General features: G+C 36.1%; 2 protein-coding genes across 3 annotated transcripts in view; one reads left to right on the top strand and one right to left on the bottom strand.

Moving 5' to 3' along the window:
• The window catches only part of LOC123563456 (uncharacterized), an 85,468-nt gene that overhangs the window by 41,623 nt on the left and 19,026 nt on the right, over positions 1 to 24,819 (top strand). Inside the window, exons 16-26 of one of the 2 annotated variants that reach the window (XM_053531923.1) lie at positions 342 to 459; positions 2,457 to 2,586; positions 4,180 to 4,339; positions 4,527 to 4,604; positions 4,944 to 5,030; positions 7,629 to 7,677; positions 10,088 to 10,165; positions 10,851 to 10,952; positions 22,932 to 23,015; positions 23,319 to 23,447; positions 23,658 to 23,863. In XM_053531923.1, the coding sequence (XP_053387898.1) occupies positions 342 to 459; positions 2,457 to 2,586; positions 4,180 to 4,339; positions 4,527 to 4,604; positions 4,944 to 5,030; positions 7,629 to 7,677; positions 10,088 to 10,165; positions 10,851 to 10,952; positions 22,932 to 23,015; positions 23,319 to 23,447; positions 23,658 to 23,863 (1,221 nt within the window). Of the gene's footprint in view, positions 1 to 341; positions 460 to 2,456; positions 2,587 to 4,179; positions 4,340 to 4,526; positions 4,605 to 4,943; positions 5,031 to 7,628; positions 7,678 to 10,087; positions 10,166 to 10,850; positions 10,953 to 22,931; positions 23,016 to 23,318; positions 23,448 to 23,657; positions 23,864 to 24,819 lie in introns of those variants that run through there. The other variant, XM_053531931.1, reaches the window with a different exon arrangement.
• Positions 17,688 to 20,067, bottom strand: LOC123563454 (E3 ubiquitin-protein ligase TRIM33-like). The gene is made up of 2 exons (XM_045356288.2): positions 19,665 to 20,067; positions 17,688 to 19,263 (listed from the first exon to the last, which is right to left on the bottom strand). The coding sequence occupies exons 1-2, from the start codon at positions 19,704 to 19,706 to the stop codon at positions 18,187 to 18,189; spliced, it is 1,119 nt and encodes a 372-aa protein (XP_045212223.2). The 5' UTR covers positions 19,707 to 20,067; the 3' UTR covers positions 17,688 to 18,186.

The following is a 24,819-nucleotide window of genomic DNA, read 5'->3' as shown; positions in this document are numbered from 1 at the left end:
AAACTGGAAGGATAACAGAAAAGAAAATCACTCATTCCAAATGGCATTGTAAAAATTTATCCTTCACAAATTATGAATAGCTGCTTATAGTCAGCTTGCATAAAAGAGAATTTTAGCTTTAATTAAGTACCTGTTTGCCTGATTAGTCATGAGGCTTTTGTGTTCAGATAGAAAAAGGAAGATCATTGTATTTTTTTTCAGTGGATCTCGTTTGTCAGGACATACATATTATAGAAGTGCATTAAAAACCTACTAAGTTTTGTCTGACCTTTATATTCAGCCAGGAATAACAGAATATAGGTAATATAATTGTGCATACTCCTGTTGTTTTTCTTTTTCAGGCAAAATGTAGACACAGAGCAAGTTAGGAATTCCAGCAGAGGTTTTCAGGCACCAAAAGTACTTGGTGATCAGTGTAACCAGTCTGGCAGAAATATACATATACATTCTGAGCAAATTGTAAATAATTTCATTGGTTCAGCTAGACAAACTTTAAAATCTGTATTTACAAGTTTTTAGGCCGACTATTTGAAGAATATGTAGAGCTATTGGACTTGCCCTTGCCTCTTCATTCGCGTCCAGATTTGGTTAAGATTTGTATCTAAGCTGGTGTCTCTGTAACCACTTGTGGGAATGGATTGAAACTTCACACACTTATTCACTCTGATAAACTGACTTACACTAACACTATTTTGCCTTTTTTACAAAATTATGCCTCTTTTTTGACTTAGCAATTTTTCGTTAAGTTTTTCTATGTAAACTGGAATTTCAGTACCCACTAATAGGAATGGATTGAAACTTTACACACTTGTCCAATGTAATGAGCCGACATGCACTGTACAGGTTCCATAACACTTTTTGCATTTTTACAAAAGTGTGCCCTTTTTTGACTTATATTCTCTCAATTGATAAGGCTGTTGAATAGTTGAGCATTGCTTTCCTCTGACAGCTCTTGTTAGCTTGACTATACAAAGTATATGTAGAGCTATCCTGCTCACATTATGTTGGCTTCAGTGATCAAATTTGATATAAGCTTTGATGCACTTACACTTTATCTGTTGTTGCTGAAGGGATTGATTTAAGCTTAAAATAGATGTTTTACAGCATCATATGACAGAAGGTTCAGACCTGCCACCTATATTTCACAATTTTTGCCCCTTTTTTAATTCACTGCCACGAGTGGTGGGGGTTTATAGGAATGGTCTCCGTCCTTCTGTCTGTCCATCCGTAACACTTTCGTGTCCACTTCATATCTCCTAAACCACTTGAAGGATTTTCATGAAACTTGGGTCAAATGATCACCTCATCAAGACGATGTGCAGAACTTATGGGTCAGCCATGTCGGCTCAAGGTCAAGGTCACAACTCAAGGTCAAAGGTTTTAGCCTTCCATTTCGTGTTCGCTCTGTATCTCCTAAACCCCTTGAAGGAATTTTATAAAACTTGGGTCAAATGATCACCTTATCAAGAGGATGTGCAAAACTAATGAGTCAGCCATGCTGGCTCAAGGTCAAGCTCACAACTTGGGGTTAAAGGTTTGAGCCTTCCATTTTGTGTCAGCTCTATCTCCTAATAAGGGTTCATATGAAACCTGGATCAAATGATCACCTCATCAAGACAGTGTGCAGAACTCATGAGTCAGCGATGCCAGCTCAAGGTCAAGGTCACAAAGGTTTCAGCATTCCATATTTTGTCCACTCTGTATCTCCTAAACCCCTTGAAGGATTTTCATTAAACTTGGGTCAAATGATAATCACATCAAGAACTTATGCTTCAGCTATGTCAGCTCAAGGTCAAGGTCACAACTCAAGGTCAAATGTTTGAGCTCTGTATCTCCTAAACCCCTTTAAGGATTTTCATGAAACTTTGGTCAAATGATCATCACATCATCCAGATGATGTGCTGGATTCATGAGTCAAGTCATGTCAGTTCAAGGTCAAGGTCACAGCTCAAGGTCAAAGGTATGCCCTTTCACTACCCATAACAGTGGCGGGGGATTTAGCTGTCTTTCAGACTGCCTTGTAGCTAATTAAAAGAATATGGAGGGTTGTTATACTCACCCTGGTGTTGCTATTGCTGTCAGCATTGCTTACAGGTTAGTTACAGGTTAGTTTTATGGCAAGCTTGCAGTATCACTGAATCTTCTTAACTACAGCCTCAGCCTCCCCACCCCCCTCATTTCACTGTCTGACATTAAAATTGTTGAGCATGCTGTCTCATCTGACACCTGTTTTTTCTCCTGGTCAGGAAGCTTTGTCCAAAGGTATTATGGCAAAAATGATTTGTCTTCCAGTGTTTCATGAGAGATTTGGCTACAGTCCCTTTCCAACGTGCAAGTAACTCATAATAAGTTCATTTGGTGAAGTTATAAATAGACTTTCTCTACAATCTATGTAATTAATAGATGAACTAAGTATGTAACTAAATGTGATTTTTTTCTCTTAATTGTTTTATCAGGATGATTTATCCAGTCAGTATATAGAGAGGTACAGACTGAACACTGATCAAGCTGAGGCCCTGAGGAGGGTAGCCAATATGTTCTCTATAGAGAAATCTTCAGTTGTAGACAGTATTCTGCTTATACATGGTAAGGTTTGCAGAATTTTTTTTCAGCAGACAGTAGGGTAGGATTTTATCTGTTGTCACTGTCTTTAACATTATTTATTGTTTTTCAGTGAAATACTAGCAAATATCTGTGACAAAGAATTGATATTTTCAGTTTCAGAGCAGAGAAATTACCATTTTATATTTCACTGGTACAGAACTACACTTGAATGCAAAAGAATTTGATCTATGAATAATTGATTTTTTCATAACACATAGTTTCCCTAAAGATATAGATGTGTACTTATATCTATGCAGGCACAAAGTATGCCTCCACCAATGTAAAAGAAAACAAGAAATCTCATAGAACTGTTTAACATTTTTATGCCCCATCTACTGATGCAGGAGGCATATAGTGATTGCCCTGTCCGTCCGTCCGTTCGTTCGTCCGTCCGTACGAGGTTAACCAAATGGGACTGTTTTGTCTAGCATCAATACCCCTTACTGGAATGACTTGATACTAATGCAGATGTAACCTGTGACCATTCCTCATCTTCAGCCATCACCTGACCTCAGTTTGACCTTGACCTTGACCTCATTTTGGACTTAGGTTGCTTTATATGGGCCATCTCTTGGTTAACCAAATGGGACCGTTTCATCTAGCATCAATACCCCTTACTAGAATGACTTGATACTATTGCAGATGTAACCTGTGACCATTCCTCATCTTCAGACATCACCTGACCTCAGTTTGACCTTGACCTTGACCTCATTTTGGACTTAGGTTGCTTTATATGGACCATCTCTTGGTTAACCAAATGGGACCGTTTCATCTAGCATCAATACCCCTCACTAGAATGACTTGATACTAATGCAGATGTAACCTGTGACCATTCCTCATCTTCAGACTTCACCTGACCTCAGTTTGACCTTGACCTTGACCTCATTTTGGACGTTGGTTGCTTTATATCGACAAGGATGCCACCGGGGGCATCAAGCGTTTATTGAATGCAGTTTCTTGTTTTGACATAGTTATTGTGACGTCTTTTCATTGTGACAGTCATGAAGCTGTTTATTTACCGTTGTGTTGCTAACATGGGTATACTTTTACAAAACCCATTAAAAATAAAACTTATGTATTTTACATGCAAGACGGTAATATCTTTCTCTATAAACACCATATTGCACATTTTCACTTGTGGCTGTGCCATGTGTGAAAATATTTCAACTGGTGTTCACTTGGTGAAAGATATTTCAGTCTTACACAGATAAATGTTCTCTATATCCTTACTATTTACAAACACCAGAATTTGGTTCATTATGTAAAAGTAGTATGATAGAAATTGCAGGATTTTCAGGCTTAAGGTCAAAACTTACTGTTGGTTTTCTAAGGCGGCCTAAGGGCTACTTATTTAATAGCATAAGTCATCTTTGCTTCTTTTTGTGGATGCAGCTCTGATATTCATTGGTTAAGATAATGATTTCGTGCAACTTGTAATTGAATAGCTTGATAACTCATTACCATAAATATCACTAGAAGATGTGCTTAAACGTAATATATTTACAGCTGTCATGAAAGGACATTTCAGTGTTAGTACAGATAATTAACTTATTTGAATTTTCCTTGCATTTGTAGGTGTATTTGGTGCAGGGAAAAGTTTTCTACTCTCTATAATGGTTCTCTTCCTGGTTGAGGTGTTCCAGTTGAATGATTCTCAGTCTCCAGGCCAACCATTTCCATGGAAACTACTCATATCATCAACAACAAATGTTGCTGTGGACAGAATTTTAATTGGGTAAAACATATTGAGCTAAAATACTCTTGTATTCCAGTAATTTTAGTATCTAAGTTATCAGACTTGTGATTAATGATGACTTGTGTTTTAACAAAACTTTAGCCTTAGTATATAACAAAATGATGTTAATTGAAATTCATTAGATGCTGAGTCCAACCTTAATTTCATATCTTGTTTTGTATTGCAGTCTTTTAGATCTTGGTTTTGAAGATTTTGTCAGGGTTGGAAGTGTGAAGAAAATTGCTAAACCTGTTTTACCCTTCAGGTATTAGATACTGTGTATCCATATTTTTACTACTCAAGTAATATATTTATGACAAAACCCACAGTTGTCATTATAACAGCAGATTTTTCAATATCTGCTTACTGTAAACTTTTTAGGTAGAAAAGGTGTAAAGGGCCTTTTTGTTGTGCATGCAAGCAGTAATATAGGAGTTTTAAAAAAAGATGTAACATTGTATGTAAATCTAAGTTTGTTTACTTATTTATGGTCAATTGTGTCAAAAGTAATTTTTGATGTCAGTTTGTACATGAACTTAGAGTATTTCATACATAGTGAAATGAGTTAGTTCTTACCTAAGTTGCATGCTGTTTTCTGTTTCAGTGTACATGCATCTGGAACAGACAATCAGGAGCTTAAAGATCTCCAAGAAATGCTTAGAAGTGGTGACTTGACTGCTGCAGAAAAGAGGTATCACACATTAAAACTTAATAAATTCTACATAATGGAGATCTCTGTAATTAAGGTCACTTGCTTTCATTCTCTTGTCCATCTTATGAAATTGGTATAGTCTTGCCAAAGTTAAATTTTTCCTTATGAGTAAGAAATTCAGCTTCTAAGCATTCAGTAGAAAATCTGCACTTTTTCAGGTTTTAAGTATTTGAGATAGGTATCGCATCTTATCTGTCTTGCCAGATTGCACTGATTGATATAACATGTTAGTTGGTGCATTTGTTAGTGTTTGTCTTGTGCTCAATTTCACTGACTGTTACAATATGTCTTTAGATTGTCCATTAGTTTCTGATTGTCATATATCTTTATGATGCTGAATGAGGTTCTGCATACCGGGATCAGTGTTCATTCCAGGCCGTGCCATGGGGCCATTGGCGCACATTTTACCGTTTTGGTGCATAAATGTTAGCCGTATAGCGCCCATTGGGCGCACAAATTTTCATAAAACAAAATATTCAATCCATTTACGATTAGCTATATGTGCGAACTTCCAGAAGTTGTGAATCGAATATGACTCTCCCGATGACGTAACATGCCATTTCACTGGCCGATGTTAAAGTAGTAGCCAGTCTCTTGCTACGCAATGGCGGACAAAAACATAGTCGCGATTCGGAGAAAAAAGAAATCCAGTTTTAACGTTTTTCTCAAAACGTCCAAAAACAGCAGACGACGGAGAACAAAATTCCAAAGAAAGATGACATGTCTGAGACCGCTAAGTCGCCCAGTGGCATAACCACTAAGTCGGAGTCAGGCAACAAACATTCATTCCATAGTAAATAGTCGTAAATGGCTGTCAGACTTTCCGTGGTTAGGTTTTGATAACGATAAGAATATTATGACTTGTAATTATGTTTTAAGAACAGCGAAAGTAATACATTTAGCTCCATGTAAGAAAAGTGTTAAAAATACAGCTTTTTATTTCAAGTAAAACAGTTATTTTTTCGTGGCCCCTGTTTTTTTTTAGCTCACCTGTCACATAGTGACAAGGTGAGCTTTTGTGATCACCCTTCGTCTGTCGTCAGTCCGTGCGTGCGTCCGTGCGTCCGTCAACAATTTCTTGTCTGCACGATAGTGGTTTCATTTATGATTTTATTTTAACCAAACTTGCACACAACTTGTATCATCATAAGATCTCGGTTCCTTTCTTGAACTGGCCAGATCCCATTATGGGTTCCAGAGTTATGGCCCCTGAAAGGGCCAAAATCAGCTATTTTGACCTTGTCTGCACAATAGCAGTTTCATTTATGATTTGATTTTTACCAAACTGGCACACAACTTGTATCACCATAAGATCTTGGTTCCTTTCTTGAACTGGCCGGATCCCATTATGGGTTCAACTGGCACACAACTTGTATCACCATAAGATCTTGGTTCCTTTCTTGAACTGGCCGGATCCCATTATGGGTTCCAGAGTTATGGCCCCTGAAAGGGCCAGAATTAGCTATTTTGACCTTGTCTGCACAATAGCAGCTTCATTTATGATTTGATTTTAACCAAACTTGCACACAACATGTATCACTATAAGATCTTAGTTCCTTCTTGAACTGGCTAGATTCCATTATGGGTTCCAGAGTTATGGCCCCTGAAAGGGCCAGAATTAGCTATTTTGACCTTGTCTGCACAATAGCAGCTTCATTTATGGCTATTTTGGCTTTTGCAGCCATATAGAGACTTCATTTATGGTTTTATTTGATACAAACTTCCAAAATATCTTCAACAACAATAAATCTTGGATTCCATGACAAATCAGATCCAATCGTAGGTTCCAGAGTTATTTTATATCTGATTACCTCCCCTGATTGTAGTCAAAATGGATTTATATCAGTTAGTACTTATAGGACTTATTTGAAATTTCATTATTATCATTAGTTGGACTGAGCCAATCAGGGTAGATAACTATGGACTGATTTTATGTCAAATTACCTCCCTTTATTTCAAATTAAAATGGGTATATCTCCGTAGCTAATGAAGATACTGATCTGAAATTTCATTTATGTCAACAGATTTATTTGGCAGATCCTTCTTTTGTTCACTTACAATAATTTTATTTTTAATTACTTCCCTTTTACGTTAATATGAATAGCTTATTTTTAGTAACTTTTTTATTATTGGCCTTAGGGAAAAACTGAGACCACTTTTCTGTGGTACAACATGGATGGTACCTCCAATTTTTAGGTGTATTTTGACATATCTGTACCTTGTAAGAATTTTTTTTTCTTTTTGGTTAAATTTCTTTCCTTTGTTGTTCCTGTCCTTTGGACTTAAATATTTTTTCTGAGGACCTTCTTGTCCTCAAGTGCAATGATAACAGGTGAGTGATATAGGGCCATCATGGCCCTCTTGTTTCAAATCTCCCCAAGTTTTTGCCTTCATGAGGCCCTTTGACCCTACTTAAAAACATTCTGGAATGAACACTGCAGGATTTTGAATATTGAAATCACCTGATTACAAGAGACTTTTTGCATCTCTACAGAAAGAATTTTTGCCCCATTGATGGTATAAGGCAGTTAATATGGGTTGAGATGTAATGTTCTTTTTTCTCTTCTCTTCCTTCAGCCATGTGAGACAAAGCATAGAAAAGCACAGATTAGGAGAAAATAAAAAGGTATAAATATTGTTTCTCAGAGTTTTGTTGGCAATACTTCAGAGGTTTTCTGACAAACTTGATGAGTAGTCTTTAAAAGTAAACATGATTTTAAATGGTTTACTTCTAGAAATATACTGAAAATTCAATTTTTGTATATATCCTAGTATTACCATAAATAACAGGAAGTATACAGTTCAAATTTAGTCAAACGTGTCCTTGAAAGACCACACTCAAAGCATGTGGGAGTGGGGGCAATGAAAAAAGTACTCTTTGTTAAAAGATGGTCTCTCATAAGAGGTAACATTAAACTAGTGTTATTTCTAGAGTGACGCAGCGGGGCGCCCTGCCCTGCCCTTTTTAACTGCCACCACGCTGCCCTTAAAATGCGCCCTCCTGCCTTTGATCTTTTGCTAAATCCCACCCTTTATCCGGTAGACATGCCTCCCCGATTTTTTGATCAGCAAATTAAGTCATGGTGAGTGCACACAGTTGATGAGAATCAATGAAGTGTTAAAATTAATCGCTAAAGAGTACTGATCCTTTGTACTGTCAAAATGATGCCAATTTATTAATTGTCCATAAGCGGACAGCTGATTACCGAGCATGTGAAAAGTGCCCTGTACAATTTCTTCATGCAAGCCTTAGATTAGACCATTGTTTAATATAATAATAAGTGTACTTTCAACTTAAAAAATGCACAGATTTGGTGAATTTCAAATGGAATGTCCGTTCACGATTCTTATTATATATACACGTCGTTTGCAATTTTTCCATAATTGCAAAAAAAAAAGCTGACAATCAGCGTTTTTTTATGATAAGAAACATCAAAATTAAAGGAACTATCTCTGGTTTACCCTGATGCATCAAGTAAACTAAGTAAAACACTTTCAGACGACATTCCAAAAGTGTACCAGTATCCGTATTTTATAGCACTTTTCCGTTAATGAAATATTGACAAAAGACCTAATCAATATGAAATGAATTTTGGTAAGTATTAGTTTACAATGTGACCTGAAACAGACCTTTTCATTATGTTGTAACATGTTGCATGGTTTCAAGCTTATATACATATAAAGGCCTCCACTATTTCATATTCACATGAATAAGTTGACATCCTTGGTGACATTTTTTAAAAAAAGGCTTGAATGTTATGACCAGAAATACAAAGTAATGTAAAGACACATTTGTAAACTCTGTAAGATCTACTGGTTTTGGGAAGATACCATTTACCACTTCATTCTTTGATAAGTATGCAATAATCATAAATGTTATGAATACATATTTATAAACATCCGGAATCGCAACTATGGTAACTTTCCTGTTAAAAACAGCACCCTGCTCCTTTTTGGCAGCCCCTTGCTCCTTTTTGACAGCACCCTGCCCTTTTTGAGCTCTAGAAATAACACTACATTAAACCTTTATAGGTAAATTGCAGGATGTAAAGTTATGGTCTGTTTTGGAGGTTGTCCTTAATACAGACTTCCTTATATAGCAGTTGCAATACGGTCAGTGTATGAAATTTATAGATAACGATGTCTCTGAAATATTCATGAAGTTAAAGACCTGCTCCAGTCCTACTTTTTAACCTTAAATTGTCACTGAAAAAGCATGATTATGAACAGTGACAACTGTCAAAATAGAGTCTATTTTATATACAATTCTATATAAAATATCTGTGGTTTTGCATGCTTTAGGTGGTGCGTGGCCGTTAACTGTTACCTATTGTAATCATGGGTTGCAAACACACAATAGAATTTGAATAGCCGCGGAGCAGGGCTTTGAAATGTAACAGTGTTTGAAGCTAAAATGTAGTGGTGTCTGAAACTAAAATGTGATGGTGTCTGAAGCTAAAATGTAGTGGTGTCTGAAACTAAAATGTGATGGTGTCTGAAGCTAAAATGTAATAAATGTAATGGTGTCTGAAGCTAAAATGTAGTGGTGTCTGAAACTAAAATGTGATGGTGTCTGAAGCTAAAATGTAATGGTGACTGAAGCTAAAATGTAATGGTGACTGAAGCTAAAGTGTAATGGTGTCTGAAGCTAAAATGTAATGGTGTCTGAAGCTAAAATGTAGTGGTGTCTGAAACTAAAATGTGATGGTGTCTGAAGCTAAAATGTAGTTTTGTCTGAAACTAAAATGTGATGGTGTCTGAAGCTAAAATGTAATGGTGACTGAAGCTAAAATGTAATAAATGTAATGGTGACTGAAGCTAAAGTGTAATGGTGTCTGAAGCTAAAATGTAATGGTGTCTGAAGCTAAAATGTAATAAATGTAATGGTGACTGAAGCTAAAATGTAATGGTGACTGAAGCTAAAATGTAATAAATGTAATGGTGACTGAAGCTAAAGTGTAATGGTGTCTGAAGCTAAAATGTAATGGTGTCTGATAAAGAGATTTTATTTGTTAAGATGTGTGTGTTATTTTCAGAAACTGGGTAAAGTTAGGGTAGTTGGAGCAACCTGTGCCTCATGTTCACTGACCTGCCTTAACAACATGGAATTTCCAGTGAGTGGTTTCTGTTCTTTTTAGGATGCTTATATTTTGGTTTAGAAACAGTATAATTGTACCCCCCGACAACAAAGTTGTAAGGGGGGGTATACTGGTTTCAGGTTGTCTGTCTGTCTGTCTGTCCGTCTGTCTGTCCGTCTGTCCGTAGACGCAATCTTGTGCGCACCATCTCTCCTTATCCCCTTGACAGAATTTAATGAAACTTCACACAAGTGATCGGTACCAACCCTAGTTGTGCATGGTGCATGTTACATTCTTTTAGATAAATATTCTGCATAGTTATGGGACTTTGTTTTTTGTTACTATACTGTATGCATACAGTCCACATAATTATGCAATCTTGTGTGCGTCAAATTGCAATGTACTGTGTCAGTGCATGCGGGGGGTACATTCATCACCTTTAGTGATAGCTCTAGTTTAGTTTAATGATGACTGATATGCACTGTCAGAAGAAAGACATGTGATTGTTTAACGCCATCCATATTTAAGAGACTTTGAATAGCAGAATCTGGTAACCAGGTAATTAACTAAATGTTGACATATTTGAATCATTTTACCATTATATGGAACAGTCAAAAACGTTTTATATAATTAGATATGTAAAGTAGATAGAGCATTTGAAATGTATTTTTAGGCCACAAACCTACTACTTACAACAAAGTCTGTCATTATTATATTGCAGCTTGTTCTATTGGATGAGTGTAGTCAGATGACAGAACCAGCTTCATTACTCCCTGTAGCAAAATTTGGATGTCAGAAACTTCTACTGGTTGGTGATCCTAAGGTAAAAATGCTGAAATTTGCATAAAAAACAGCTTTGTAAATAAATAAGTAGCCAAATTAAAGTTTTATTAATCAAGATTTTAAAAAATACCTGGTTATTAGAATAGAGTTTGACGTTTATTGGGCAGATGACATCAAACAGGTTGTTTCCACCCAATAGATTTATGACCAAGTATTTTGAAATTTACTGAACTTACGAGCACTACACAATATTCAATGCTCTTGAAACTCGGAAAGTTTGTATATCACACCTTGTGACGTCAGTAGATTGTAATCGCTGTTGCATAGTTTCCTAATATTGTTGTACAATATTGTCTGTATATAATATCACAATATCCAGTAATGATACATACAATGTTAATATCTTAGTTTACAATATTGTCTAATTATAATATATAATATCCAGATATGTTCCATGTTATGTTGTTCCAAATAAAGGAAATGCTTACTTCCATCAAATATATAATTATATATTGAGTTTCAGCCTCGCGTATTGAATACATATTCTACTTTATTACATACTCGTTTCTATTCCCCATTAAGTTACACTGGTACCGGAAAGGTCAATATTTTTCCATACACTGACGCCTGAATTTCATATCGGGTGCGTGACATAATTCAGTGCGTGTTGTTGCACTATTTTTTAGCTCATCTGATTTTTTGAAAAAAAATGATGAGTTATTGTCATCACTTGAGCGGTTGTTGGCGTCGGCGTTGCCTGGTTAAGTTTTATGTTTAGGTCAGCTTTTCTCCTAAACTATCAAAGCGATTGCTTTGAAACTTGGAATACTTGTTCACTATCATAAGCTGACCCTGTATAGCAAGAAACATAACTCCATCTTGCTTTTTTGCAAGATTTATGGCCCCTTTTGTACTTAGAAAATATCAGATTTCTTGGTTAAGTTTTATGTTTAGGTCATTTTTTCTCCTAAACTATCAAAGCTATTGCTTTGAAACTTGGAATACTTGTTCACCATCATAAGCAGACCCTGTGCATTAAGAAACATAACTTCATCTTGCTTTTTGCAAGATTTATTGCCCCTTTTGGACTTAGAAAATCAGTTTTCTTGGTTAAGTTTTATGTTTAGGTCAGCTTTTATCCTAAACTATCAAAGCTATTGCTTTAAAACTTGCAACACTTGTTCACCATCATAAGTTGACCCTGTACAGCAAGAAACATAACTCTGTCCTGCTTTTTGCAAGATTTATGGCCCCTTTTTGACTTAGAAAATATCAGATTTCTTGGTTAAGTTTTATGTTTAGGTCAACTTTTTCTCTTAAACTATCAAAGCTATTGCTTTGAAACTTGCAACACTTGTTCACCATCATAAGCTGACCCTGTACAGCAAGCAACATAACTCCATCCTGCTTTTTGCAATAATTGTTGCCCCTTTTGGACTTAGAAAATCATTTTCTTGGTTGAGTATTATGTTTGTCAACTTTTCTCATAAACTATCAAAGCTATTGCTTTAAAACTTGCAACAGTTTTTAACCATCATAAGTGGACACTGTACATCAAGAAGCATAACTCTATCCTGCTTTTGCAAGAATAATGGCCCTTTTTAGACTTAGAAAATCATGGGTAGGACAATATTTCATTACACAAAAAAAATCAGATGAGCGTCAGCACCCGCAAGGCGGTGCTCTTGTTTCTATTTAGTTCAGTATTGTCAATCCTATTCAAGGCTATTGAACAAATTTATGATATTTACATTATATTTATACGTGTAGATGTGTATGTAATAAAAAGGTTATTATCTTCGCATCGGAAAATATGCACTCGTTCTTCAGCGGAAGAATATTGCGCTCCTAAAGTCGCGCAATATTTCCGCTGAAGAACTTGTGCATATTTCCCGATACAAAGCTAATAACCTATAAATATTTCATTACGAAGTGATAGCTTCAACTTATTGTACCCCCCGACAACAAAGTTGTAAGGGGGGGTATACTGGTTTCAGGTTGTCTGTCTGTCTTCACACAATTGATCAGTAACAACAGTAGTTGTGCATGGGGCATGTTAGGTTCTTTCAGCGACAAAAATTGCAGAGTTATGGGACTTTGTTTCTTGTTAACATTCTATGTACATACAGTCTGCATATGCAATCTTGTGCGTGCCTAATCTACCAAACCCTTACACACAATTTAATGAAACTTCACACAAGTGATCAGTACCAACCCTAGTTGTGCATGGTGCATGTTACATTCTTTTAGATAAATTTTCTGCATAGTTATGGGACTTTGTTTTTTGTTACTATACTGTATACATACAGTCTATATACATACAGTCCACATAATTATGCAATCATGTGTACGTCAAATTGCAATGTACTGTGTCAGTGGATGCGGGGGGTACATTCATCACCTTTAGTGATAGCTCTAGTTTTCTAATGTATATGGTATTTATGATATCTAGGTTGTGTAAACTTGTCACTGTAATTAGGTTTATATATTTGTATGGAACAGGAAACTGAATATGTTTACATTACAGTATAATAAAATAATTAGAATGATGTCTCCCACCACACTGTGGTGTGGGAGACATATTGATTTACTCCAGTCTGTGTGTCTGTCAGTCTGTCTGTCTGTCACAAAGCTTGTCCACACTCAAAGTCGAACATTTCTCATCTGATCTTCACCAAACTTGAACAAAATGTGTTTGACCATAAGACCTCAGCCAAGTTCGATAACTAGCCAAATCCGCCCAGGCACTATTGAATTATGGCCCTTGAATTACTGATTGGATCCACTCATCCAGACCATCTAATTGAGTGGGTCTAGACCATCTTATTGGATCCACTCGTCTAGACCATCCAGAGAAACTAGACATTTTTGATAGGAACCATTCGTCTGAACAATCCAGACAAACAAGGCAGTTGTGGGAGACATGCGCTTTTCTCAAAAGCATCTCTAGTTTTGAACTGAATTTAAATTTGGTGATGAGATGGTGTGCAAAGCACATATAGCAGGTTGGTGGGTCAAAAACAAGGTCACAAATGGTGCTAAAGGGTCAAATATTTCCTCTCATTTCATGTCCAGATAGTAACTTAATAACTATTCAAGGCATTAACTTTAAACATGGCATGTATGTAGGTGGCCATGAGATGATGTGCAGAGCACATGAACCAGGTTGGTAGGTCAATGGTTAAGGTCACCAGTGGATCTTACAAATAAAATTTGTCTGTCGTATTTTATGACGTGATGAGTGCCAAGCCAAGTTGTGTATGTCTTTTGAATGTTAATGTTCGTTGATTTTTCCATGGAGTTATAGCCCTAAATTTGTGGCATTTTACAATGTCTGCGTGCTTTGTGGCAGGGGACATAGGTTTTTTGTGAAGAACAATCTCTACTGTTTCATGTTATCGTTTGCATCGTTAAAAGCTTTAATGTGAACTTTTAATAAAAACCTGAAAACAAGAAATGTAGTCTGAGTGAAATAGGATCAAAATGTTTGCTTGAATGTGGTGTATATTTGATATGCTTGGCCTATTTAATCTTACGTTTTAATATGATTATAAACAAGATCTTGTAAAGAAGTGTTTAAGTTTTAAGGCAGCAGTTTTTCGGATATTGATTATTAACTTGGAACAAGTAATCAGTATCAGGTCAAGTTTGTGTATTGCAGGATGCTCCTATCAGTCGTACATGTACAAACTTGATATATGTAAAAAGTTTAATAAAAACACAATTAAATTTTATTCATACACATAATCTTCAAAGTTATGAAGGAGTATATTAATTTGAACAAGAAGATTTGATTTGAGTAGAGCTATAGCAATTAGAATATCTTCCCTTAGTACTACATGTTTCCCCCACATCTTTCTCAGTTTTGTCACTACCACTGCTTGAGTAGTTTTATGTTATTTTAGAATACTTGACTGTGCTGTTTTTCCCACAACTTTAAATGCAGTTCAGTGTAAAATGAGTTAAGTTGCCTATTCCAGAAGCTTTGAAATTTATAAATTCTGAAGTTGAATAAAAGGTACATCAGGACATTTAAAATAATTTTATCAGTAGAACTAAGGTAAGTTGTCCAAGTTTAACATGGTATATTTCCTTTAATGATACCACACCCAAAGCACCCAAACCCTTGCTATCAGAATCAGTGCGATTTGTAAGCAAGGTAACTCTTGGTTCAGATTTGACTGGCTAAAGAAGTACTAGAATAGAAAAATTGTTGGGGACTTGTCTTGGTACTGTCAGTCTGCATGATAATATATTATACCGGTAATTGTTTTTCAGAAAAACTTTTTCCTTTGCAGTTTGATTTGTATAATGAAAAAGACAGTTTTACCTTCCTCTAGCATAATGTTTTCACATACAGAGTACAGCATTAAAAAAAACAAAAACCTTTTTATAAAGAGTTGAGATTTGTTTTGTTTTGTATTTCCTTTAAACTCAACACATGTTTACACAAAAGCATACTTTTTACTGGCAAGATGTCGAGTATTTACTTAATACACATGATTAAGGTCCCTTAAATAGGTAGTTTATTTAAGATTCACTCCAGGTAAAGTTTTGTAAAGAAATTTTTCACCTCTATTTTTTCCACCTGTGTAACTCCAGCCAATACCTTGCTTGAACCTAGCCCACCCGCTTAACTCATACAGATCACAGATATCTTGAAAGTATAGAAAATATGTTTCACTGCAGTGAAAATATGGAAAATATGTCTCATTTCAGTGAAAAATAAGAACACTGAAAATTTCCATTTTATTTAAATAATATTTCTGTTTTATGTTAGAAAGTATATAATAAAGATAAGATATGTGATATATTGTTCTTTTTATGTATAATCATTATTTACCACTCTGCTAATTAGCTGTTTTATATTAATGTGTCCAAAATTTCACTATGTTTTAATGGGCATTATACTGGTCTGCCCAGGTGTGAGAACTAGAACATTTTGTATTAGTAAGATTTGTTCATGATTTCTTATATGGAGATATGAATACATATGCACCTGTAATATTCCTTCTAAAATTTGTTAATGATTTCCATTGTGTGGACATATATGTGTAGCAGGGCTTCGGAAAGTTGGCGGTTTGTTGGTTTTGGACCATTTTATACTCTGAAAAAGATGGGCGTATTATGTAAACACCCATGGTGACGGTGGCGGTGGGCAGACGGTCTGCATCCAAAGCATGTCCGCTCTCTAAGTCAAACAGTTTTCATCGGATCTTCTCAATAATACCTCGGCCAAGTTCGATAACCAGCCAGATCGTCCCATGCACTCTTGGATTATGGCCCTTGAATTACTTAAAAAACAGCAAAATTAGCCATGTCCGCTCTCTAAGTCAGTTTTCATCCAATCTTTACCAAACTTGCTGACAATTTTTGTGGGCATTTCTCGGCCAAGTTTGATAACCAGCCAAATCGCCCCAGGCACTCATGGATTATGGCCCTTGAATTACTCGAAAAACTGCGAATTTAGCCTTGTCCACTCTCTAAGTCAAACAGTTTTCATCTAATCTTTACCATACTTGCTTACTATGTTTGTGGGCATAATATTTTGGCCAAGTTTGATAACCAGCCAAATCGCCCCAGGCACTCTTGGATTATGGCCCTTGAATTACTTAAAAAACAGCTAAATTAGCCTTGTCCGCTCTCTAAGTCAGTTTTCATCCAATCTTTACCAAACTTGCTGACAATGTTTGTGGGCATTTCTCGGCCAAGTTTGATAACCAGCCAAGTCGCCCCAGGCACTCTTGGATTACGGGTGTATTTTGTGACAGTCTGGCACTCTTGTTTGACTTTTCAGACCGATTCGTGAAGTGAAAAAGTGAAAAAATCGATCCTGTAGAAATTGAAAAAAAAAGTATAAATTTTGGTCTGAAATCTCAATACACGAGCACTTGCCAAGCAGGAAATTATTGATCGCACCCTCAGATAATCAATAAACTTGTCAGGCGTTCTGGTTGTCACCTTGGTAATTGGTCCGTAATTAGCACGTGACGCTACAGTGCTTGCGCAGTACATCCTTTAATAATTGCAGGCAGCAATTATGCAATGTATTTAAACAGTTTTGACTGGACCCAAATGCTTCTGACTGGATCCAAATGCTTTTGACTCGGACCCTTCTTTTATTTAGACCATGTTCTATTTCAAAAGGCTATGTTTGAAGACAGGTAAAAAGAAACAAATGGTCATTGCATTTTATGAGACATCACACAGGAAACTGATATAGATAGTTTTTATAATTACTTAATTTTTAAAAAATTACATGATACATTTGGCAGTCTGGCTGAAACAAGTACAGAAAATCGTCTTTGCAATCTGACTGTACAAAAAAAATGGACTAGCAAACCTGAATGATAAAGAAAACCAGAGTGATGGACTAGCCAGTTTATCAAATAGGTCTTTTAAAATGTTCCAAAATGAAATTTTGTTTACACCAGATGAGTATATATAAGTTTGCGTTACGTAGTTGCTTTTTGAAGTCGACACCAGTGAAATGTTGATTAGGACAGCCAATTTATACTTGGTACCCTGTACACGGGAAATTCTATCTCAGCGTTCATATAGCCTACACATTTGGTCCGTGGCAGAGTACTCTAAAATATTGAGGATCTTTGGCAGAGCCTATGACATTGTGTCGAGTAAATCACTTTGACGCATTATATTTTATAAAAATCCGTCAAATAATGAGGAAACATCATAACGTACCTGCCGTGTATACGGTACTGAAGTCATCACCTGCATGTTGGCTTTAAGACTAATAAATTAAAAACACTGTGCCAAGAAAACAATGCCTCGACAGTTTTATTTTTGCAAGTATTTTCTCGGAAAAACATCAAAATTTAAACAAAGTAATGATCACATATGACACTAAATGACGTTGACTGGTAAATCATTTTTGATGCATGACGTATTAAAATCTTTGCTCTATCACGTCTTACAAATATAGTATATATATATATAATACGGTGGGTGGTCATGATTTCACTTTGGAACATTTGAGTTTTCAAAATTTCACGAGCCCTGATGTGTAGACATATTCATATGCACCCATATTATTCACTACAAGGTTTGTTTGTGATTTCCATTGTGTATGTAAATATAGTCATATCTCCAATATGATTCCTCTTATTAAAAGTGTGTTTATGATTTCTGTTGAGGCGGCATAAATTTGTAAACAAAGTCATTTGCTGCAGTATTATGATTTCTGGTGATGAGGTATACATGTGTAAACATGGTCATTTGCACCATTATTGCTCCTTTTCAAAAAATGAAATAGTTCATGATTTCCGTTGTTGAGGTAAAAATGTGTAAACATAATCATATGAGCCGGTGTTATTCCTCTTTGGAACTAGCTCCTCGTAAACTTGGCCTGGAATTCTTCCCTCTACATACTCTGATGGAACGGAAAGCTCCCTATACATTGGAAAGTTCTGTGCTTCTTTCTGCCCTGAAACAAGTACAAAAAGTTCAGGATTTTCAGTGATTTCATACAATCTTTTATCTACTCGGCATAGTATTTCTTTATATTTGCTTTCAGTTTCTACAGTTTTGGTTGTCACTTGTAATGTATTGATAATCTCAGTGGAATTTTGGACTCCACAATACAAGTGACTGTAGCGTTCTTCTTCAACAAATGTTTGTAAATGTTTCTTCAGCTGCGAAGCTTTTTGGTTTGCTTTCTCGTTTGTATCTTTCACTGCGTCAATCATTGCTTTATTTTCTTTATGGTAGTCGTTTATTTTGAGTATGAACTTTTTCATAGCCGAGTCTATTTCCCTGTGTAACATTTCAGTTAGTTTCTCCACACCGTCTATAGCTTCAAATGTCTGTTGTTCATTTTTTGCAGATAGAAGTTTAGCAGCTTCTATATTTCCATTGCTTGTTGTTATCACTTCATCAATGTCTGTGAATGTTCTTTCCAGTTTTAATTTACTGAGAAATCTTGTCTCGGTGTTTTGAATTTCCTGTGTTTTGCATGACATGTGCATGATTGATGCACATAATGTACAAATTTGTTTCTTATGATTGTCACACTTTAGGAAGGCTGGCATGTCCGGATGAGTTTCACACATTCTTGGGCAGTGGAATCCAGATAGTGACTGAGTCTTAACAGCATCATCAAGCTCTGGCATGTCAGCTTTATAAACCAACTTGTGATCCCTTGATGGCTTAGGTTTACAATGATAATCACAACAGTTTTTACACAAGTACTCTTTGCAGTTAGTACAAAATCCATAAACATCTGTATGCTCTCCATTAAATTCCAGACAAATTTCACAGAAAACTCCACTTTCGTGGCTAGACAAATTTGCAAACTCTTCACTGACATCCATCTTTTGTTTATACTTTGGTTTCTGTAAAAAGAGAGACAGTTTTAAATTATATGAGCAGGAAGAGTTCCAGATAGGGCTTGTGTTGGTAGTTTAACTGTTTACATAGTGATAACCTGAAACTTTGACAATTTTGGACGAAGTGACAGGGAAGACATTTAGAGACCAAACATTTTTCTGACATTAAGTGCCATAGCTCACCTATGCAAACAGTTAGAAATATTTAGTTTATGCATTCATCTATGTTCTGCATAATTGGCTTTTCAATTAGGACTTTACCACAGTAACAGTGATAAGTTTTATTACCACATTAGAGGAGACTGTATTTTGTTCAGATAATTTTTTTTTTTTTCGAAAGTATTAAATCCTTTAAAAGGAAAACCTCTGTAAACAGACCTTGTTTCAGGTAATTAGTACTTTCTTACCTGTTGCTGGTTCCCTCGATATTTGCCCATCCGTCTGTGCATCCTTCCTTTGTCCAGTCAGTAACTCTGTAAGGCATCAAATGACAATAGGATATTTGGCATAATTGATCTGTTATATCATGCTCAATGTCATACTGCAAGATGAAAAAAAAACCACCAAAAAAAACGAATTTGATGTGTCTTAAACAATGCTGTACAAAAAGAAACAAGGTAGCACAAGGTAATAATTCCTATGTCAGATGGTCACGTGCTGACAAAGAAGAGTCTGACCTTTGTGTCAAAGGTGAAGGTCAGATTTACAGGTCAAATGCCTTGTACTTGCATGATCATGGTGATTATATCAGAAATAGGTGTAAATCATTTATATCACTATTAAAGAACAATTTTGAAATAACCTAGCCCAGTAATTTGCAGTAAGATGTATTTAAGGTAAGAACCAGTTCCATTTTCTTAAAGGTCATTGCTACAGTTATTCTCCAGATAGAAGGAAAGCTGGTATTTTGAGTGAACAGAAATTCAATTATAAAGTTCTAAATTCGAAGTCATGATACCTTGAAGATCCAGTTCATATTATAATTTAAAGAAACAAGTCACTTCCTTTGATTATACCAGTATCTCTATATTTGCAAATTTAAGGAAGGTAATTAAAATTACAGTTTATGAATGCCCCATTTTAATGGGATTTTGGCTGTGATTTAGATTTTATTTACAAATACACAAGGTGAGGTGAGCTATCAAGACTTATTCACCTTTCATACTTCCGCCTCAACATTGAACTTTGTTTCCTGCTTATTGTGACAGTTTATTTGTAATGTAAAACAGATCAAAACAGCTAGGTCAGATAAGTTTTTGTTAGCAATAATTGCTGTTTGAATAATGATTTTGACAAAATTGTTTAGCAACACAATTTTTGTTTAAAATACCGGTAGCCTGTCCTATTTCACATGCTAGTTATTTATTGACTGTCTTTATCAAAAAGTATGATGAAGCTGATTTTGGCATCTTTATAAGATACAAGCTTGTTAATTTTCATTGAATTATTTCTCAAAATACTTATTCTGGTTACTGACTGTAGTAGAACCTTCAGTTTATGGGAGGATGTAAAAGAGTAAGCAAAAAAGACAAAAAAGAAAATTAAAAAAAAAATGAAATACCTTTCAGGATTATAAAACACAGGATCCCTGCATGCAAACTAAATAGAAAAAGGTTTGTAATAAGTTTGTATAAACAAATACCCTTAACACGCATAATTGCATAAAAATATCTGTCACTAAGTAGTGTTCATACCTTGATTATCCATTCATCCGAGACCTGAAATATGTACATGAAAACAAATAACTTTTGCTTGAAAATTTATATCAAATTTAACACTACTTAAAGTATAAATAATATCTATGGAGAAAATACCATAGTATCCAGGTCAGTGTGATAGCATCATACAGTGATGTTGATAAGTTACATACCATTATGAGAAAAAGTTGTTTGTACAATGAGAAATACCTGAACTGTATCTGTATTTCACAAAGTGCAGCTTTAATATTGATAAAAACTAGACATCATTCTAAAGGTCTCTGATTGTGGCAGTAGGATCTTTTTGAATTCTTTAATAATCTTTTAAGAATGTCAAATTTATGACCAAAAATATTTTTTGTACGCCTTCTGAAAAACAGGACCTATTATGGGAATGCTCCCGACGCCTGTAATTGCTAATATATATAGTACCTGCTAAAATTCGAGGACGAATTACAAAATGGTGGGGAAATATGTCACGGTAAAGGACGGGGAGAAGTGCGTAGGCGGCCGGGTAGTCTGTAGATCATCGGAACAGTATTCCGAGGCCCCGGGGACTTGAACCCGGTCTTGCTGCACATTTTTCTCACCCTGTGACAATTATATCTCAGTATTTCATTGGAAAGTATATAATAAATGTTGCTGATTGCAGTAAAAGAATGACACTGTGAAATAAAGATGGGGCATGCCCTTTTAAGTATAATTCTGCCTATTTTCATTTTGTTAATCCCCCGCCGTGGCGGAGGGATTATAGGAATGGTCTGCGTCCGTCCGTCCTTCCCTCCGTCCTTCCGTCTTCCGTCCTTCCGTCCGTAACAAATTCGTGTCCGGTCCATATCTCCTAAACCCCTTGAAGGATTTTCATGAAACTTGGGTCAAATGATCACCTCATCAAGACGATGTGCAGAACCCATGAGTCAGCCTTGTCGGTTCAAGGTCAAGGTCACAACTCAAGGTCTAAGGTTTGAGTCTGCCATTTTGTGTCCGCTCTATATCTCCATAACCCCTTGAAGGAATTTTATAAAACTTGGGTCAAATGATCACCTTATCAAGACGATGTGCAGAACCCATGAGTCAGCCATGCTGGCTCAAGGTCAAGGTCACAACTCAAGGTCAAAGGTTTGAGCCTTCCATTTTGTGTCCGCTCTATATCTCTTAAACCCCTTGAAGGAATTTTATAAAACTTGGGTCAAATGATCACCTCATCAAGACGATGTGCAGAACCCATGAGTCAGTCATGCCGGCTCAAGGTCACACCTTAGGGTCAAAGGTTTGAACCTTCCATTTTGTGTCCGCTCTATATCTCCTAAACCCCTTGAAGGATTTTCATCAAACTTGGGTCAAATGATCACCTCATCAAGGCGATGTGCAGAACTTATGAGTCAGCCATGTCAGCTCAAAGTCAAGGTCACAACTGAAGGTCAAAGGTTTGAGCCTTCCATTTCGTGTCCACTCTATATCTCCTAAACCCCTTGAAGGAATTTTATAAAACCTGGGTCAAATGATTACCTCATCAAGACGATGTGCAGAAATTATGAGTCAACCATGCCAGCTCAATTTCAAGGTCACAACTAAGGGTCGAACTCTGTATCTCCTTCACCCCTTGAAGGATTTTCATCAAACTTTGGTCAAATGATCACCTCATCAAGAACTCATGAGTCAGCCATGTCAACTCAAGGTCAAGGTCACAACTGAAGGTCAAAGGTTTCAGCACTGTATCTCCTAAACCCCTTGAAGGATTTTCATGAAACTTTGGTCAAATGATCACCTCATCAGGACGTTGTGCAGAATTTATGAGTCAGCCGTGTCAGTTCAAGGTCAAGGTCACAGCTCAAATCAAAGGTTTTACCCTTTCACTATCCATAGCAGTGGCAGGGGATTTAGCTGTCTTTCAGACTGCCTTGTTCATTCAGAAATGAATAAATTAAAAAATGCTAGTTGTGAATCCCTGGCTGGAATGCTATAATTATTTTTCAGCAATTGGATCCAACAATTCAGGGAGCAGACGCTGCCCATCAGAATGGACTGGAACAGACGATGTTTGACAGACTTATAAGAATGGTTTGTTAAAATAAATTTATCAGTGTCAAAATATTGTAAAACATATAAACATAACACATAAATTATCTTTAGCTACAAAGTTTTGAAAAATATTTTTCCACTTGAAAATTTCACTGGTTTATTGGCCTTTCTACATGTAAAAGCTGTAAAGGTGTACAAAATTGCGGCCAATAATCCATACTTCACCTCAGAAACTGTTGTTCAGAATTTCACAAAATTTTGTATAATTAAAAACTCAGACTGTTTTCAAAATTATTAAATATATCAGACATTTCTCCCAGATATAGTGTAGCATGTTTTCAGGGAAGTGTGCCGACATTATTGAGAACACAATATCGCTGCCACCCAAACATCAGTGCTGTGGCAAATAAACTGTTCTATGGTGGAATGTTGGAAGATGGCATCTCAGAAGCTGACAGAAAGCCATTGTTGGTATGGGTTATATAAAGAAGGAATTGTTGTGTAATAACTGAAAATGAGTGTAAAGTTATATTTTAAGGTATAACTTTCTTGTTAGGCTAAATTTTAGAAAACTGTCTTGGACTATATTTTATCTGTGTTAAATTTCTTCACTGTAATTTTCTTACTTAAAAATTTTCTGATAATTTGCTTCATTACTGATTTCTCTGTTTTATTGAACAGGAAGTACTGCCAACAATATGTTACTTTGATGTAGAGAGAGGAGAGGAATGCTGTGAGGCTGCAGCAAGTTATTACAATGAGAGAGAGTCACAGTTTGTTGTATTCTTGCTGCAAGTTCTGCTGTCATCAGGGCTTGAACCTTCTGCCATTGGTGTGATCACACTGTATAAATCCCAAATGGCTAGAATCTCAGATCTTCTTACAGGGTAATGAAAATAGCATGCTTTCTTAAGGCTGATATGAAAGGAGCATATAATCTCTACTTCATCTGTCTGTCTGGCCATCCCTTCAGTTTTGTCTGGCTATTTCTGATAAACCACTGGCTTCAAAACTTCACAGGAGACTCTTCTACTAAACAGAGATGCACACATGATAGGTACTTCCTTGTTGTACCCCCCGACAACAAAGTTGTAAGGGGGGTATACTGGTTTCAGGTTGTCTGTCTGTCTGTCCGTCTGTCTGTCCGTCTGGTCGTCTGTCCGTAGACGCAATCTTGTGCACACCATCTCTCCTTATCCCATTGACAGAATTTAATGAAACTTCACACAAGTGATCAGTACCAACAGTAGTTGTGCATGGGGCATGTTAGGTTCATTTAGAAAAAAAATTTGCAGAGTTATGGGACTTTGTTTTTTAGCTACTATAATATATACATAGACACAATCTTGTGCGCACCATCTCTCCTCATCCCCTTGACACAATTTAATGAAACTTCACACAAGTGATCAGTAACAACAGTAGTTGTGCATGGGGCATGTTAGGTTCTTTCAGAAAAAAAATTTGCAGAGTTATGGGACTTGTTTTTTTGTTACTATACTATAGACATAGACACAATCTTGTGCGCACCATCTCTCCTCATCCCCTTGACACAATTTAATGAAACTTCACACAACTGATCAGTAACAACAGTAGTTGTGCATGGGGCATGTTAGGTTCTTTCAGCGACAAAAATTGCAGAGTTATGGGACTTTGTTTCTTGTTAACATACTATGTACATACAGTCTTCATATGCAATCTTGTGCGTGCCTTATCTACCAAACCCTTGCACACAATTTAATGAAACTTCACACAAGTGATCAGTACCAACCCTAGTTGTGCATGGGACATGTTACATTCTTTTAGATAAATATTCTGCATAGTTATGGGACTTTGTTTTTTGTTA

Source organism: Mercenaria mercenaria, chromosome 2 (genome assembly GCF_021730395.1).
Source record: "Mercenaria mercenaria strain notata chromosome 2, MADL_Memer_1, whole genome shotgun sequence".
Taxonomy (NCBI): Eukaryota; Metazoa; Mollusca; class Bivalvia; order Venerida; family Veneridae; genus Mercenaria; species Mercenaria mercenaria.
The sequence above is the reverse complement of the archived record's forward strand: the minus strand, read 5'-3'. Positions and strand labels throughout refer to the sequence as shown.

Coding starts and splice junctions, on each gene's coding strand:
- LOC123563454 (XM_045356288.2), bottom strand. CDS start 19,706: ATGCACAGACGGATGGGCAAATATCGAGGGAACCAGCAACAG. Junction 19,264..19,664: donor ATCGAGGGAACCAGCAACAG/GTAAGAAAGTAC, acceptor CTCTTTTTACAG/AAACCAAAGTATAAACAAAA.